The following is a 17,084-nucleotide window of genomic DNA, read 5'->3' as shown; positions in this document are numbered from 1 at the left end:
ACGCACGTTGCACATTTTCTTACAAACAAGAAAGGAAGATTAAAAAAAACAGTGAAAGTGGGGACGCCAATGTCCCAGCGACGATTCGATGCAGCTTCTGCCGGCGTAACCAGTGATTTACGGCCGGCCAGTGTTTAACCACCAAATTGCGTAATTCAATTAGCCATCGGTCGTATAATTCGACGATTAACGGTCGCAAAAATGGAACTCGGTGGGGAAGTTGAAATTGTTCGCCGGCGGAGCCGGGGGTAATTCATTGGCTGTTTATGGTCGTTGAACGAGTGTTTGATTGAGCTTTCGGGGGGATTTTAGTTTAACTATATCATTCTCGTTTGACTATTACCGCTGGATTTATCGTACAGTTTGTTCCATTGTTTTTAGAAACATTGATACTCGGTCGATTAGATTTCGGTAATTAGAGGTTTAACTCTTTGCGGGCGGATGTCGGCATTTCGGTGAGATGAAATGTTCAAATTCGGAAGACTAAGTGGAAAAATGATCTAATTAGTCGAACAGTAAAAGATCAGCGCGTAGTTTTCTTTCTTTCTATTAATTAAGCGATTGATATATCATGTAGTTTCATATGTTGAAGGTTTTGTGCTTCGAAGAATCTTCGTCCGCAAAGGGTTAATTAAATTTTCATTAATCAAAATCGAAACATTTAGCAAATAATGTTTATGAAATTCAATACAAGTCAAATTGACTCGTTCCATAAATCTAATGTTTTCCCTCTTTTCGATCATTAGCAACGATCATTTCGAAGTTGATCTCGTACGATTAAAAATCGTTCGATCCCAGTTTAGATCGAACTATTCCATTAGAGAATTTCCAGCCCCTAATTCCTCTCTTCTAATTGTACATCTTTTACCAGCACGTTCACCAAGGCGTTCACACGAACACGGCGAACAGGCGGAACTTTTAATTACCGGTAAATTCACGGCAGACGCCGGTATTTCACCGGCGTCGCTAAACAACGCGTGAAAGTGGTCCGGGGTTTGTAACTCGCGGCGTGTTCGGATCGGTAACTTTTTCACGTAGCCGCGGAGCTTCTCCGCGCGCCGGAAACGTGACAAATGATTCACGGTGCTTTTAAATCGAAACAGGAAAACCGCACGATGTCCGATTTTATGTACAGGCGTTTTTTTTTCTTTTTTTTTCTTTTTTTGATCGCGCCGCCGGGGGATTCGTTTTCGTCCTTTTTTTTCCCCTCCCCCGGACGAGAAGTATTTTCCGCTGGTGTGTGTGTGTGTGCGCGCGCGGACGCGCCGGATCCAATCGAACGGTATCGCGCATTTCGCAGCGTGCGCGCTCGCGGTCATCCCCCGCTGACAAAAATTCGAAATTTTCGTCCGATTATTCGCACCGAAAGCCGGTTTAACCGGCGCGTGACGTCAAGCTGCCCGGAATCCTGTCCCCGGGAAATGACGATGTAAACTTTCGCGTGTAAAAATACCGGCGCCGCGAGTAGAAGAGGGGAGGGCTCGGAGCGGCGCCATTGTTGCGGCATTATTCGGAAGGAAATTGCCACGGCACGAGCCTCGCGATTTTCAATTTGCAAAATGGAAATCGTCCCGCGATTTCTGTCGAACGTGTACGAAGGATTCCGTATTCAATCTCGATGTAATGTATCAATTCGAAAGTGAATCGCGCTGCTTGTTCTCGTTCATAGGTTTCCGCGATGCCGATGGAACTACTCGCAGTTTTATCATAATGCGAACGCGATGTAGGAATCACTGTTGCGAGTAATGAGATGCATGTAAATGCCTGTGTAACTTTGCTAATTACCATTCGGAAGGTTTGAAGCATTTGCAGAACTGATTGCTTATTGAACATATGTTAAATAACAATGGGTACAGTTTGTTCACGTGTATTCAGATAAATTGCTCATTGAGAATCAGTTATAGAGTATTCCAAAAATTTACTGATACTCAGTATGTAAATTCTACAATGATCCTTCAATTTATCCGTCGAAACGAACGTCCCTTAGCACTAAAACTATCAGTTCGATCGACTTTTCGAAGTTTCTCTATAAAATCTACAAAAGTGCATCCACTGAGACTTCAATTGACTTAAAATTCAGTCTTCCTGTCACTAAATCAAATTCCTTAATAATTTCTCAGAAACATCTCTTGTCTTCCTAATAATTGCGAAAGAAAGACTTCAGGATCTATCCAGCACTTTCAGTGTCAAACCTCCCAAGAATTTAAACCAATCACAAATCTAACAGCATATTATGCTTCCTAACAAGCTCAAAGTTCCCCTATAAAACCTCCAAAAATACATCCACTGAGACTTCAATTGACTTACAATTCAGTCTTCCTGTCGCTAAATCAAATTCCATAATAATTTCTCAGAAACATCTCTTATTTTCCTAATAATTACAAAAGGAGGACTTCAGGATCTATCCAGCACTACCAGTGTCAAACCTCTCAAGAATCGAAACCAATCACAAACCCAAGAGCACATTATGCTTCCTAACAAGCGAACTATTTCTTTCCAGATTCTCCGTGCGCGATTGTAGCCCTTCCCTCTCGTTCCACGTCTAACAACGCGTCATTAACAGCGCGATGGCGACGATAACGGACCGCCTCGTTCCGTGACGAGTATTCGATTGGCCTAGCTGTTCGCGCGGCGACCAAACGAGGAAAAGACCGGGGAACTGACCCGCTGAGACGCGTTCCGTTGATTACCCGCGCGGTTTTTCGAACGGAACGAAAATTAATAGTATTTATCGTCCGTCGAGCAACGCCAGATCCCCATGAATAATGCACGGGGCCCGCGGTGGTTCGATTTATACGGGAAACGCCGCCGCGAACTGGAACGGAAACGTTTCCGAGTCTTACACGCGGCGGAGCGATCCTCGAAACGGCTCGATAAGGCTCCGTTCTACGCGGCGATCCATCATGGCACCGATGGTCGGCCTGTCCGCCGGGTCAACAAATCACGAGTCACTTTCAGGTCTCGGACCCCGTCCCCGCGGCCCGTATCCGACTCGTTTCGCCCGTTCTGCTCGTTTTCGGGGGCATTAGCGGGACGCGTCGCGACTCCGCGTTCTGGATCATCCTGGGGAAGCCGCGAATGAAGAACGACACGCGCGAATGTATTGATGGACGCTGTTAACCCTTCGATACCCGGGATTTATGATCGATAGATATTGAAAACGGGGATACACCTTTAGCCCGCGCTTGTTGCGTCCGTGACATTTTTTTCCAATTAAGTTTATAGATACATTTTTAATAGAAACAGTCGTTCCACAGTTTCTTTCGGAGCGTTCGGTTGGATAGTTTTGGGGATTTTTTGCGTGGAGAAGTATGTTTATTAACGCATTGCATACTGGTAACGAGAAATCTTGTTTTTATATAAATGCACTTAGCTGTGCAACTTTACTAATTACCACAGCCTTCACTCTGGTTTCCCTTCAAATCACGTATAAATCTTTCGCCTTTTACTAAAGATTTCCGTGGAGGGGAACAACTGATGAGTCTGTGAAATAATTTTTTATAGTACCCAACTTTTTAAGTTGGGTCATTTACAAAAAAATTAGTATCTAGAATTTTTAGCGTAGGTTAAGGTATTTTTAAGAAGAGTGAATGTAAGAATGAGTGAGTGAGAAGAATGCTTGCGGGGGAGAGAATGATTTTTGGGAGATGCCTGTAAAAGAGTCGTGTGTTAGCCTCCGTGTCATTGAGTTGTACTTTTTACGTGTTGTCCGTGTTGTTTCCATATTTTATTAAATACATATATTTATTCCTGGCTCTCGATTACTCAAGATCCACCTTTTCATTATCTATACTATAGTAATCTTATAATATTAAATTTGATTCGAATCGATTATGTAAAATGTATTACATAACAATATGACATCTGAGTTTTTGTAGTGTTATAAGTTGATTTCACTGGAAATTGTCATCCGCGCGATTCAATCTTCTGAAAATTAGCCGGTACACAACGTGGAAATTGAATTTGAGATTCTGGGGAGTTGGGTTGACGTCGTGTGTTTGGAATGCGGTGCATTGAGATTTTATGGGAAGTATCTTCTGTTGTTGGTGGAGTTTGGCGTGTAGTTCAATTAGGCATGTAATAAAATGTAATAAAATGAACCGGCGTAAATAGGTGAAGGTTTTACGGCACTTTAAGCGGAACGAGCTGCAGCTGAATGCTAGACGAGCACAATGAAATAGATAGGAAATGACTTCATTAAAGGTGGCCCGTGCATCTTAGGCTTTAATGAGGAAACCGCACGCTCCGCTCACGAATTCTAGATAAATTTTATCGCCGCTGCAGCTATCAGGCATTCTAAGTCCGGGAATCTTGGTTTACGGGGATACCGTGTAATAAAGTCATCTCTGATCTACTACGAGTGCCCGTAAATTTAATTTGAAACCCTGTCGACCGACTCGATTATGGGAATCATGTTTCCGATATAAAGGTTCCAGCAATTCACTGTGCGTCGCGCATAGAGAACGCGACACCGGATTTTAGGTGAAATCTTCGTGGCCTGTTATTTGTTGTTTGATTCCCACATATTTGCCGTGCGGATTTGTACATATATATTACATTCGTTAGTTTGCCCTACTTCGTTCTATTAATTTTGATCATAACTATTCAATCAGATCAAACGTCGACCAATTTAGTGTCATGAATAAACAAACGTGCAGGTTATTTAGCGAACTAATGGTGTATCATGACAAACAATTTGCATTTGTTAACGCATTATTCTAATAGAATTTCATATCTCATTATCCCAGAATTAGTCATTAACAGTCACAACGATAAATGCATCTCTATATTGAGGAGAGATTTCTTTAAATATGAAATTGAATATAAAAACCTATAAACAATCGAATTCAACGAACGAGAATTCATAATCTATACTTCTAGTGACACGAAAAGTTCATTAAAGGTATCACAAACAATTCACAGATGGTATAAAAGGATTTTCATAGGTTGCCCCATGAATACTTGACTTGTACTACTGTGGCCACCTGTTTACCACCATGACAAACAATTAACATTTGTTAACACACTATTCTAATAGAATTTGATATCTCATTAGCCCAGAGTTATCTCTATATTCAAGATAGATTTCTTTAAATATAAAATTGAATATAAAAACCTTTAAACAATCGAATTCAACGAACGAGAATTCAAAATCTATACTTCTACTGACACGAAAAGTTCATTAAAGGTACCACGAACAATTCGCAGACGGTACAAAAGGATTTTCATAGGTTGTCTGATAAATGCTTGACTTGTACTACTGTGGCCACCTGTTTACCACCGCCCGGCCGAATTCTTTCACGGAAATCCGACTGTCATCGATTCCGAGTGGCACGAAAAGCCACATTCCGCGAACTCGCGGCAAGGAGATATAGATTACCGGGTGGCATTAACTTCGAGCTGCGGCTGTTTGCTCGCGATATTTCAAAAGCACGACGATCGGAATCCGGTCGCGGGCGTTTCCGCATTCCTCGCGTCCGCGGTCGCCGGAAACGACACGTGACAGGAACTCCTCGAGTTTTGCATAAACATCGCGACACACCGGCCTTTTCCGGTCATCGATCAAACATCGAATGCGTGGACCGTCCTACAAGGTCAACAAATCACTAGCCACTTGACTGTGTTTGCTAGCCAAATTTTCGCCGCGAGCAGAGCGTAGACAAATATTGCTTCATGTATACTCGATTTCAACCTCGTTGCACTGGAACGTGGAAAAATTATGTTCACAGTTCACTCGGAATGTAAAATATAAATTATTGTATTTCAAAGAATTACTGTATTTCAAAAAAATCTTCAGGAATCGGAATGTTCTGATTTCAAGGAAGTGATAGAAATATTTTGGAACAATGTTTCTATAACTGAATTGCTGCAATTATCGTTGATATTTATAACAATATTTACGTTACTATGCGAGATAGTTGGCAAACAATTTCCATACGTGTTGTTTACGCATTTCATCGAGTGCCATCGAATTCCGTTTATCGAAGCGAACGAAACGTTGCCAGAAATGCTCGGAACGCTGCATAATTGTAAAGAATGTATCGCAATCCGATCGGGATCGCTTCAAGAGCGACGCAATAAATATCGGGGAAAAAATGAACCGACACTCTTGAAACGGAGCGATAAACAATTTCGAATGATCGCTTCCGCCTCGCGCTAAACGGATCCATCGAGCGCTAAGTCGCCGGTGTACCCGACAATAGGATGCGAACGCGATAACAAGTGCAACGGCGAGGGGGCAAGTGAAAGCTAGCGAGCCTCGAATGGGGAAAATTTGTTAAAACCGATTCCGGGACGAAATAAAACGAGCCACGGCCCGTCGATATTCCAGCCAGTGAAATATCGATAGGTCAGCGACGCGCGGGCGATACTGAAGCTTCAACGAAACGCTTGCGGATAAAAAGCTGACTCCATCGGAGCATTTATTTAACGTATCTTCCGAAACCCGAAAAAAAAGAGGGAAAAGGAAAAAATCGGGAAAAATGGAAACCTGTTCGATTAATATTCCACCGCGGCGAAGTTAATAATAACTCGAAATAAATACGCATAAGAGATTTTCCCAATAACGTTGTACGCGGAATGTGATAATTTGTCAAAGTGATCAACTCCGGGGTAAATAAAAAAATCGAATGAATTTGAATCCGTATGGACGAAATTAAATATTTGTTATAAAATCAAAATTGCCGGAAGTTTGCAGAGCGGAGTCTGTTATATTGTATAGCGAGTCATTCGGGAGATCCATTGAGGAAAGTGTCAAGTTTTCATGTCGATGTTGCTGAGGAGAAAGCATGTACATTAGATAGAGCAGAGAGAGAGAGAGGGAGAGAGAGAGAGATCGGTTCGTATTAATTCGAAAGCACTCGACGGCAAGCCGAAGCCGAAGCCAGTGCCCGTAGCCGAATTAACCAGAACCTAATTGGAATCGACCGATCCGACCGATAAGATTCCGTGATTAACCTTCATTTAATTTTCAAATTAACTCGAGACGACCGGTGACGAGTATTAATTTCACTGTCGGATGTACCGCGGTCGGTTTGTTTGAGCAGATGCGCGGGGGAGGAGCGGTCTTCGATCAAACACGGACTAGCTGCATAAAAGCTGACCCAGCTGGTGAAAAAAATCAATGGAACGGATGGGCCGATCGGACAGAAAATGTTGGAAAAATTGATGATGCGCTGCCATCTCTTTCATCCTCGTCGTTGACGGCGTTACGTGTTCGTACGGATGCTGGCAGAGAATTTAGAATTTAGGAATGGTGTCAGGTGTCACGGAAGAAATTCGAACGACGTGAAACTTGCTTTAAAATCTGGATGATATCGGTAGAGTGTGGATGGAACTCTGATCTGTTCGATTTTCAGAGATAAATTCTTACTATTTAGTGCCATAGTTCTTGCGTTACTTAATTAACTAGACTTACATCAAACATTTTTATTCGCTGCTCTGTGCATTGCGATCTAATAAAATTCACTATGAAGAACACAAAATTTCTAATACCATACAATCATTTCGATACCATAGAATATTCTCAAATTTGATACCGTCAAAGTTTCAATCCAATAAATCTAAACAGAATATCAGAAAAATGAAACTGAAACGAGTCGCTGAGATCCTAAATGTAATATCGTTTACAATTTCTAGTAATAATATCTATAGAGTTAATTTCCCCTTCATTATGTAAAATATGGATTACGACCGTCACAAATCTGTGACGCTAATGGCGAACGTGTCGAACAAAGTCCACTATCGTTCCCTAGAGACCGACGCTGTGTGCGTTATCATGCTCTTTGTTCTAATTTCTTTATCTTATTTATCTCATCGATTACTATCCCTGATTTTATACGATATTATATTTAAATTCATTGGAAAAAATATCGTATAAAACCAGGGATGGTATTCGATGAGATAAATAAAATAAAGGAATTAGAACAAAAAAGGCATGATAACTTTTTTTAACAGTACGTTTACAACAGTAGAAGGAGCAAGGGCTAAGTTTTCTAAAAATTCAGTTAAGTAATATTGCAAGCACAATTCTGCTGAACTACACACTGCACTGCTAACAGGAATTGGTCAACATCAAGTCTTTCGTAGACTGCCAAATTTCATAAGTCCTAGTTTCATTCAGAAGAGGGTTAGTTTCTACCGTTAAACGAAACGTATAGATTACAGCATTAGGATAAGTTTCCAAGACACTCAGAGATTCCCGTTCGCCGGGAGAAATAACAGCGTCGACGTTGGCCAATGAGAAACGGGCGATAGAACGGCGCCAGCCGATCCTCGATCTAACGGGTATCTACGAGCGAGGCGAATCAAGCAGACGGGATTATTGCCCGCGCGCGACGATCCGCGGTAACCGCCGGTGAAATGATTATGCTCGTCGCTTAGCATAAATTCCGCGGTTTTCCTTTGATAGCAACCTTTCCTTCGGCGACCCGTTCCCCTTTGTTCGTCTCGCCCGGTCACCGACACGCCGATATAACCGGCGCGATCGATTCTCAAAAGTTCTACATCCGCCGCGGAGCCCGTACAACGCGAACAAGATTTTATCGGGAACCGCTGACTGCGGGGGAATCGTTGATTACCGCTTTCAGTCGCGCTTCGCAACTTTCCGCGCGGCCAGTAATCGAGCGTGGAATTGAAAAATGCGCGGAGAGCCCCTTCGACGGATGGGAATTAAAACGTCGCGCGGTCGTTCGGAAGTTCGGTGAATGGATAATGACGCTGGAAACGGAACACTGGAGGATAAGTGCCTTCGGACTCTGCGCAGATCGTCTGGTGAGTTAGATAGTTGCTTTTATGGGACACAGAATGAAGATGGATTACTGTTTGCTTGCTTCTATGTCAGATCTCAGCGGATTTTCAACGTTTTGTTGCGTTTTAGAAGCTTCGGTTAGATCAGGACTGTTGCAGTAGATTAGTGCGACCATGTTCGGACAAACTAGTCATAAATGTCGTTTTAACCGTTTGAGTGCTGAGGAGCGCTATAACGCTCTTCAGTGTCAATTATAATTTTCTTACTATGTTCTTCAAGAAACAAATCAAAGTACATTTATTTGAATAAATGTTATTTTTTGATATTCTTTTATAATAACACAATATTTGTGATCTCATTAGATAAGGTCATTGACTTTGAATTCCGTTCTGCTTATCTATATTACAAGATTGATATCAGTAGATTCAGACAACCATAGCCAGACATCCTAAAGAATTCAATATTCATATTTCTGTGACAGTCCCACGTTAAATTCAGCCTAGATTTTCAATTCGTCTCGTTAACCCATTGACTGACAAGTAAATAACCACCAAAACTCCCATCGAAACAGTTCTCTTAAAAAAGCTAAAACTAAAGAGGCAATATTCTTCGTAGCGATTACTTCACTACATTCCTCATATCTCACGCAATCAATAAAACTTCATTCGATACGTCACCAAGAAAACAAATATTCAATATTACGTTAAAAATGGTATCACCCCTATTCGAGTGACGTAGCAGTCAAAGTGTTAATACGACTTCCCTGTAAGTAGTCTCAAACGACCATACACAGACAATTCTTCAACGACCAGCCTCAGCCCTAAACCGACGCTTGAAACTCCACGAAGAAAATCGGAAAATCTTCCCCAGTCATCCGGCACTCTTCCGCCGGACCCTCCCCATTAATCCAACCCTCAGCCCGTAAATCCAATTTGTACGTACAAACGCAGCCGCATTATTAACCGGCGAACGACAGATAAAGATAACCGACGAGATTCCGTGCGACTCGGAGGGTGAGAACGAACGGTGGGGTCTCGAGGCCGACACAGCGGAAGATAGTCATCGCGCAGATATTAGCCCCGAAGGAAACACGCTGATGTCTGTGTCCCGTGGCCTCGGTTTTGATCGATTGTCACGGGCACGCTAGGCAACGCGGTCCTCGGGGCGTGCAGCGTGTTTTCGTGCCACGCCGGCTCTAATCGGTCGCGGCGTATTTATCGGTGCGCTCGTTATTGCGGAAAGGACGATTTGTCATTGGGCCCTGGTATTAATTGCACGCGGAAACCCCTCGAACGCCCGTGCACCCCTTTCGCGGAGATAACGCGGCCGAAAGGGGGCCGACGGAGTCGCCGTCAGACGCGGGGCAACCTGTTTGAATGGAAATTCGTCTGCGGAACGGGACCTCGAGCAACTTCCGAAAATTAATTGCCGTGACTTCCGGTACGCGTGTACCGTACCTCGCGCGGCCGGCTTTGACCTCTTTCATGATTACCGGCGCGAGGCTGGGGGATGTTTTACAAACTGCGCGGTCCTGGACAACCCTCGCGGAGATTCCCCTCGTGTCCTTTTAATACTTCCATTACGCGTTACATGAACTCGAGCGGCGCAATTTTTTCGTGTAAATTTCGACTCTTCTCTCTGTAAGGGTATGAATAATGATACTGTAGGCGTTTAGATACAAAAAACCTTTCGCGAGCCTATCCTAGCAGCAATAAAGCCCAGGACCCATTGCTTGTCGTTTTTAGTTAATCCGTGGATTGAGCCCAAGGTAGGCAATAGCTACGAATTTTATGCCTGCATGTAATTTAAAGTCGAGGCGATCCTTGGGGCTGTTGCTATGGTCGTTAGAAATTTCCGAGTCTCCGGCTAACGGAACCAACCGACAGACCGCTGGCGGGGAAGTAGGGTTTTCCCAATTTTTGGGAGAAACCAATCCTAACCACGCGTCCGTCACTCCCCCGCCACCTGACTACGGACTCAGTTTTTATTTTAGTAGCCCTACACTGGGATGCTTGATGCGAATTCTATTGATTGGAGGGAGATTTATATTTGATACCTTGCCGCGTCACTTTAATGTAGGAGATATGTTTTATATAAACAGAATTCTTTTCCTATTGGATCCGTGACATCGCCGAGAGAGCAATCCCCATGGAAAGCTATGAGTCCCCCGTTTTGCATCACGAAAGAAATAACTCGCGGCGTATAGCATTTTGATGAGCGCTGATTCAACATTCAACGCGGTAAATTGTTCCCATTCGGTAGTTATTTTTTCCATTCCGTGCCGCGGAAGGACTGGTATTCATTTGAAAACATTGCCGCCGCGGAACGATGATGATTACAATCTCTCGCCGGCGCGAATGACTGTTCCATGAACTTCCCGCGCGGCGCGCTCGGCAGGGGGGAATTTCGTTGCCGCGGTAACGACGCCCGGGTAAAGAACGGAAGTTTCGGCCGGGCTATTTTTTCCTCCTCTTTTTTTCGGTTAAAAACCCGGCCGGATCTTTATTGGCGTTGGTTAACGAAACGTCAACCGGGGGACGGTTACGAGGCTGGGAATTTTTACGCGGTGCCTTTACGGTGTAACTTTTCATATCGGCTATAAAAGCGATGGCTGTATAAAATATGACCGCGCCGGGACGAAATTTTTACCGCGGCGAGCCTCTGACGCGCTGCGAAAGCCTCGTGCTTCCTTTTTTTTACAGGGGAAGTGTCTCGGATTGATTCGTTGGAGGGAATCGCGTAGGTGTTGTGTACGCGTTTTCTATTTCGAAATGTTATAGGGAAACCCGTACGTCGCACGCCGACTTAACTTTGCGCGAACTGATTGGAAGTGGACTGTATAAATATCTACTTCAGTGAAAATAAATTGCTGTTTATTTTTGGGAGTTCAGTAATACTCGTCAGCGGCGAGAGTCTACAACGACGTCTATATACTCCGTCTCGTGTGTCTAGTTCAATTTTTTCTTATATCTCGTCTCCGTACCTTGCGTGGGTTTTTATAAACCTTTGGGTAGGCGTGTGCAAAATTGGAAGCTTCCTGATTTGTAGCCTTCCAGATAGTGGGCGCGTACAAACAAAAATTCGTTCGAGTGGGACTCAACCAGTGATCCTGGAGGGGTTGCCGATTGCAACCCCCGGGTGACCCACGCAAGGGTCCCGAGGGTTCTTGGCACTGACCATAGCGAGTAATAAAACCAAGGATCGCCTCGACTTCTGGCAAACGGATGTAAAGTAAAAGTTACGGTAAATCTACAAAACTGGCAAAACGTGCCGAAGCAACTACGACTAAATTATTGAAGTAACGGTTCCTTGGGCTTTTATTTCTGCTATGGTAAAAATACCCAGGGCTCTGATGTGCCTCGCAGAAGGTTTCGTCGATAGCCCTCCTAAAGCGATTTAGCGACGCGACAGTAGGCTTACCACTTTGTCTCCCAGATTCCGCACTCGGCAGGGCAGATACGCTGTCTGGCCGACGAACGCGCTGACGTTCGAAGCGGTCGGCTCGAACACGGGCAATTCGTTGGCGTTCGAGTCATTGTCGGCGTCGTTCGGGCGACGCTGCTTCGATATCTCGCGGACCTGCACTGGCGCTGCGAACAGAAAGGAATTTTTAAAGGATTATTCGAGTTATACGTTCATGAAAGTGATTTGCTCTGTGGAACAAAGGGTGACTACGATGTAGGTATTATAAAATGAAATAAGCTAATTGCTGCCGCTGCGCTTTAACGTCGGAGTTTTATAGGAGTTTCAAAGTGGAGTTAATTACTCCGGTATGCGGATCGTACGTGTATTTTCGGATTAAAGATCGACGCGTTGTTTGCCATAGTTTCGAATTGAACGAGATATTTCCCCGGGCGAGACGTTTGAGTAAGAACACCGGTGGATTAATGAGTTCGGGAATCGAGTGAATATTATATTCCTTGATAAGGTGTTAATGACCGTGCGCGTTTAACATTCGAGTGTTCCGCGAGCGAGAAAATGTTCTGCTGCAATAATTATGCGGGAACAATAAAATCGCGAGAGCCCGGCGCGGAACGCGGCGGAATTTTTCGCGAGCCACGCCCACCGGGCGCGGGGATTAATTTTATACAGACAGTCGGATCCGGATAATTGTGCGAAATTCCCTGCCAAAAAAAAGGAAAACACCTGACGGCATTATTATTCCTGAATGGGAAGCAACTTTTCAAAAGCCCTACGAACAATTGGGCATTTCACGCGGAAATCAGGAACACGATAATTGCATGAAATTCCGGGAATTGTGGCGATTTCCCGGGAACTGCGGCTCATTAACTTTATAGACAAAATTCGGGGATGGAAGAGGTGCGTGGCAGTGCACGTAGGCGGGCCTGCCCTGAAAATTTACATTATTCTTGCGCGAAATGATTTACTCGGGACAAGTAGCGAGGAATTATTCAATTTACACCGAATTTCATTAATTGACCGTGCATTATAGACGAAGAATGTACAATATAATAATGATACAATCAACGAACTTCCCTATTACAGAAACAGAAGCGCGAATGGAAGTTGCATGATCTATTTTAGATTGCAGAGCTAACCTAGACCTAACCCATTACACATTTAACTCGTCCAGGGTTAACTTGCTTCTAATTCGAATCCATATTAAACCCAACCCAGACCTGAATTGGATCTAATCTAGGTCTGAATTGAATCTAATCTCAGTCCGAATTGAATCTAACTAAAATGGCAATGCAGCCACCTATAAATCCCATGGTGTCTATCAATACTTTTCCTCGAAACTCTAAGCATCATAATGGATTAAAATGATCCAAGGAAAATAAAACGAGGGAAACAATCTCATAGCTTAACCAGCAAACGAGAAAATGTCCGACGTGCAACCGACGTAAGTTCCCAAAAATGGGGGCGCGTTAGTAACCGGAAATCCGATTCCGCGTTATAACGGACGATCCCGATTCCCGCGGAAACGATATCGCGGGGAACGTCGCGGCAGACAATCGCGCGAGAGCGGTTCCGCGGGAATGATCAATTCCGCGCGAAGATCCGGGCCACGGATAATGGCGGCGCGGAACCAAGGATCCGGAAGCTCGTCGCGTCTCGGGGGAACCTGCCGGTAATTTTTCAAGAGCGCGCGCGCGGCCGCAGTGCGAGGAACCGTTCCCGCGCGAGGGGGAGGCTCGTAATTTCTCAGTTTCTAACTCAATTGCGCGGAAGCACGTCGTCAAGAACCGCACGCGTTTCCATCTTTGGGCGAAACTTGTACGCAAATTCTGGACAGGAAGCTCGGCAAGTCTCCCAGCAACTCTCGCGAGGGAACGGGGTAAGCTTCGCTGCTTTCTGTCTGGTTAAGGGCCTCGCAACCGCCTCTGCCTTGGTCTGCAACCAGATACCAGAAACCGAATGCATTACACAGCGGCAAGCAGTAAACTACTACCGGTTCAGCAAACTCGGCTCATTTCTTAAGCGAATACTTGATTATGCGGCTCTTTTCCTCCGCGGCTTTCTCCGTTTCACCGCTCGCCTCGTTTCGCTTCCTGCTTCTTCGTTTCGTCTTTGTTCTATATAGTTTTATTCTTCTTCGCTCTCTTGGCTTTCGTCCTTTCGAGCTTTTCCTTCGTTTTTCCTCTGTTCTTTCATTTCTTTTTTTTGCTTTGTGTTCGGTTAATTTCGTCCTCTTTCTCTTTCTGTTTTTCTGTTAGTTTGTGCTTAGCTTTCTCTTTCCGCTCGTGCTTCTCTACTTTCTCTCTCCCTCTGTTTTGCACTTCAGTCCCTTTTTCTCTTGTCTATCGTCCCCCCTATCTTTCTCTTTCCCCAAATGAAAATTCTTCGACGAAGTGCACACCTCGTCGTTATGCATGCCGTACCGAGCAGTATTTTTCGCGAAAGCTCGTTGCCCCCGTTAATCTTGTAATTTCTACGAATACTCTTAGAAGACGTTCTCCTTATCTTTCTCCCTTTCGCGAGCAATTGGAATTTTCTTGGCGAGTCGTCTTGCAGCCCTTCCAAATCTCATTTCACTGTTCCTCTCTTAGAGAAGCTTACTATTTGCCAGTAAAAAGGAATCTTACGTTCAGGGGAATATTTTTTAATACTTTATCATCTGACACGATAGTCTTTGTCATTTAATTCCAGCTGGTTATCATTTTTAAATGTATTTAACCTTCGGATAGTCATAAAGGGTGCAGCAACATTCGACTTCTGAATGCACTTCTATTTCTAGTACGCAATTTTAGCAAGGAAACATATTTTATGAGAAACGCGTCAAAGGAATAATATAAAAATATCTTAAAAGTCAAAAGCTTGAATCTAACCATCATTTAACTCTTTGCACTCGACAATATTTTTCGTTACAAATACTCATTACTTTCTGACGAAATATTCACGATATTTTTCGCAACTAACACGATTGCTTATATTATATAAATTAAGGAACAGAATTATTTTATTTCCATATTTTATGCGTTGATACGTTACATATGGTTTAATATTGAATTTAAAATTGTATAAGTTTGCTGCGTCGAATCAGGTGGCGACTGAAAGGCGCCTCTCGAGTGCTAAGGGTTAACCCTTTGTGGACGGAGAATCATTAAATTACACAAAGCTGGCATGATGCTAAATTATACATCGAGTGCTCAAACAATAGAAAGAAAATAAACTATACACTAGTCTCTTGCTATTCGACTACTTAAATCGTTCGTTTGCAACTGAATATTCCAAATATGAGCATTTCATCTCGCCAAAATGTCAAAGGGTTAAAAAATCCGTGCACTTTATAAGCACACATATAACCGAAATATCCGGTGGCACGGAATGCGTTAAATATCCGCTCGTCCCACGCGTTGCGCCCTCTTTCAGCTTCGTTACTCCTCGCTTGATATCTGGACACGTGTAACGTAATCTCTTCGGCTTCCCCCGTATACGGTCGGCCGGTCGAATAGCCTTGCGGCCTCGTTAGTATACCTTCGAACAGTCTCTCCATCATCATCAATCATCATCAGACCGGGTGGCGATATCCATTGGCGTTTGACAGGGATTGATCCGGCAGGAAAGTTGATATAATAAAACCGTACTTCTCTGCGTGTCTGTTAACACGCCACGCGGGACCTTTGAAAGAGGTGAACCCATTGTTTCTGCAATCGGTGTCTTCAAAATGCTCGAATATCTTCGTAAGCCAAGCCGAGAGAATCTCAATAATGTTGCAAGCATTTCCTAATACATCTTAGTTAACGCCAAAAGAATATTACTGCACTCAAATTTCAATTAACCAGTTAGCCTTTTGAACTCGGAAGATTTTCACTGGAAATATTCAACATTTTCCGATGAGACGACATTGTTTGAAACTATTTTAACGGTAATTCGCAGATAAATTAAGGAACGAAGTTATTTAAATATTTCACATAGCAACGCAAACTTTCATTTAAAATACTAAATATTCAACTTCATAGTTTTATTTTACTGAGAGTCACCTCTCGAGTGCAAGGGGTTAACTATTTGACGAGTATACACGTCATCTTGAAATTCTTAATAGTGCTAACCTTTTCAACGATGGATTATTTATTTTTTGAGACAAACATGTAATTCTTCTTCGTTTCGCTATATCTTAAGTGCATTTGGCCTGCGTTTTACGAGTGTACACTTCATTATTCGATTTCATTGCGCAGAAGGAGAGATTTTTCAAACTAAATTCCACACTTAACTGGTTAACAGATTGACTACCAAATAAACACTCACCAAAAACAATTTTCATAACAAAACAGAAACCAAGAGGTCAAAATTCCTCATAACGATCGCCCTACTGTTCTTTCTATATTTAATACATCTAACAAAATTCAGTTCATTCGATACGTCAGCAAGAAAATTAATTTTTAAATTGACAGAGAAAATGTCACCCGAATTCGAGCGACATGGCAGGTAAAGTATCAAATGTCAAACCGATAGAAAACTGTAGTCCATTTTCGAATCGAATTGATCCGATCGAAGCGCTTTTTAACTTTCGGAATTAAAGCTTGTAGTTTGCACTCCAAGTGAAAAGTAGTTGGATTTAAAAGTAACCTTTTCCGAGCGTAGAGTTTTAGGTACTCGGAACCTTCAGCAGACGAAGCTAAATTATACATTGAGTGGTTGAACAATAGAGAACAAGAAAACTATATACCGATCTGTTATTGTTTAACGAATTCAATCATTTTTTTCGTAATATACTGTTCCAAATATGGAAACTCGATCTAACATCTCGACCTTCGTCCTCAAAGGGTTAACCCCTTGGCCTATGATTTTTTTCTCAACTCTGATCGATACGGTTACTTTGTCATTAATAATTCACTGGAAAAAGAGAAAAATTCTAAGCATATGTTATGCC

At 43.1% G+C, this 17,084-nt stretch overlaps 1 protein-coding gene, 1 long non-coding RNA gene and 1 other non-coding gene across 6 annotated transcripts in view; 2 read left to right on the top strand and 1 right to left on the bottom strand.

The window, feature by feature from the left end:
- LOC116423883 (zwei Ig domain protein zig-8) overlaps nucleotides 1-17,084 on the bottom strand; it is a 181,490-nt gene that overhangs the window by 104,794 nt on the left and 59,612 nt on the right. For all 3 annotated transcript variants that reach the window (XM_076367777.1, XM_076367767.1, XM_076367782.1), the window contains one exon: nucleotides 12,170-12,339. In XM_076367777.1, the coding sequence (XP_076223892.1) occupies nucleotides 12,170-12,339 (170 nt within the window). The remainder of the gene's footprint in view (nucleotides 1-12,169; nucleotides 12,340-17,084) is intronic.
- LOC143174528 (uncharacterized) overlaps nucleotides 1-17,084 on the top strand; it is an 89,074-nt gene that overhangs the window by 69,719 nt on the left and 2,271 nt on the right. The window lies entirely within an intron of this gene.
- LOC116423886 (U5 spliceosomal RNA) lies at nucleotides 3,403-3,526 on the top strand. The gene has a single exon (XR_004234329.2). It is a non-coding gene; the product is annotated as a U5 spliceosomal RNA (small nuclear RNA).

This window comes from Nomia melanderi, chromosome 1 (assembly GCF_051020985.1).
Source record: "Nomia melanderi isolate GNS246 chromosome 1, iyNomMela1, whole genome shotgun sequence".
In the NCBI taxonomy this organism is placed as follows: domain Eukaryota; kingdom Metazoa; phylum Arthropoda; class Insecta; order Hymenoptera; family Halictidae; genus Nomia; species Nomia melanderi.
The sequence above is the reverse complement of the archived record's forward strand: the minus strand, read 5'-3'. Positions and strand labels throughout refer to the sequence as shown.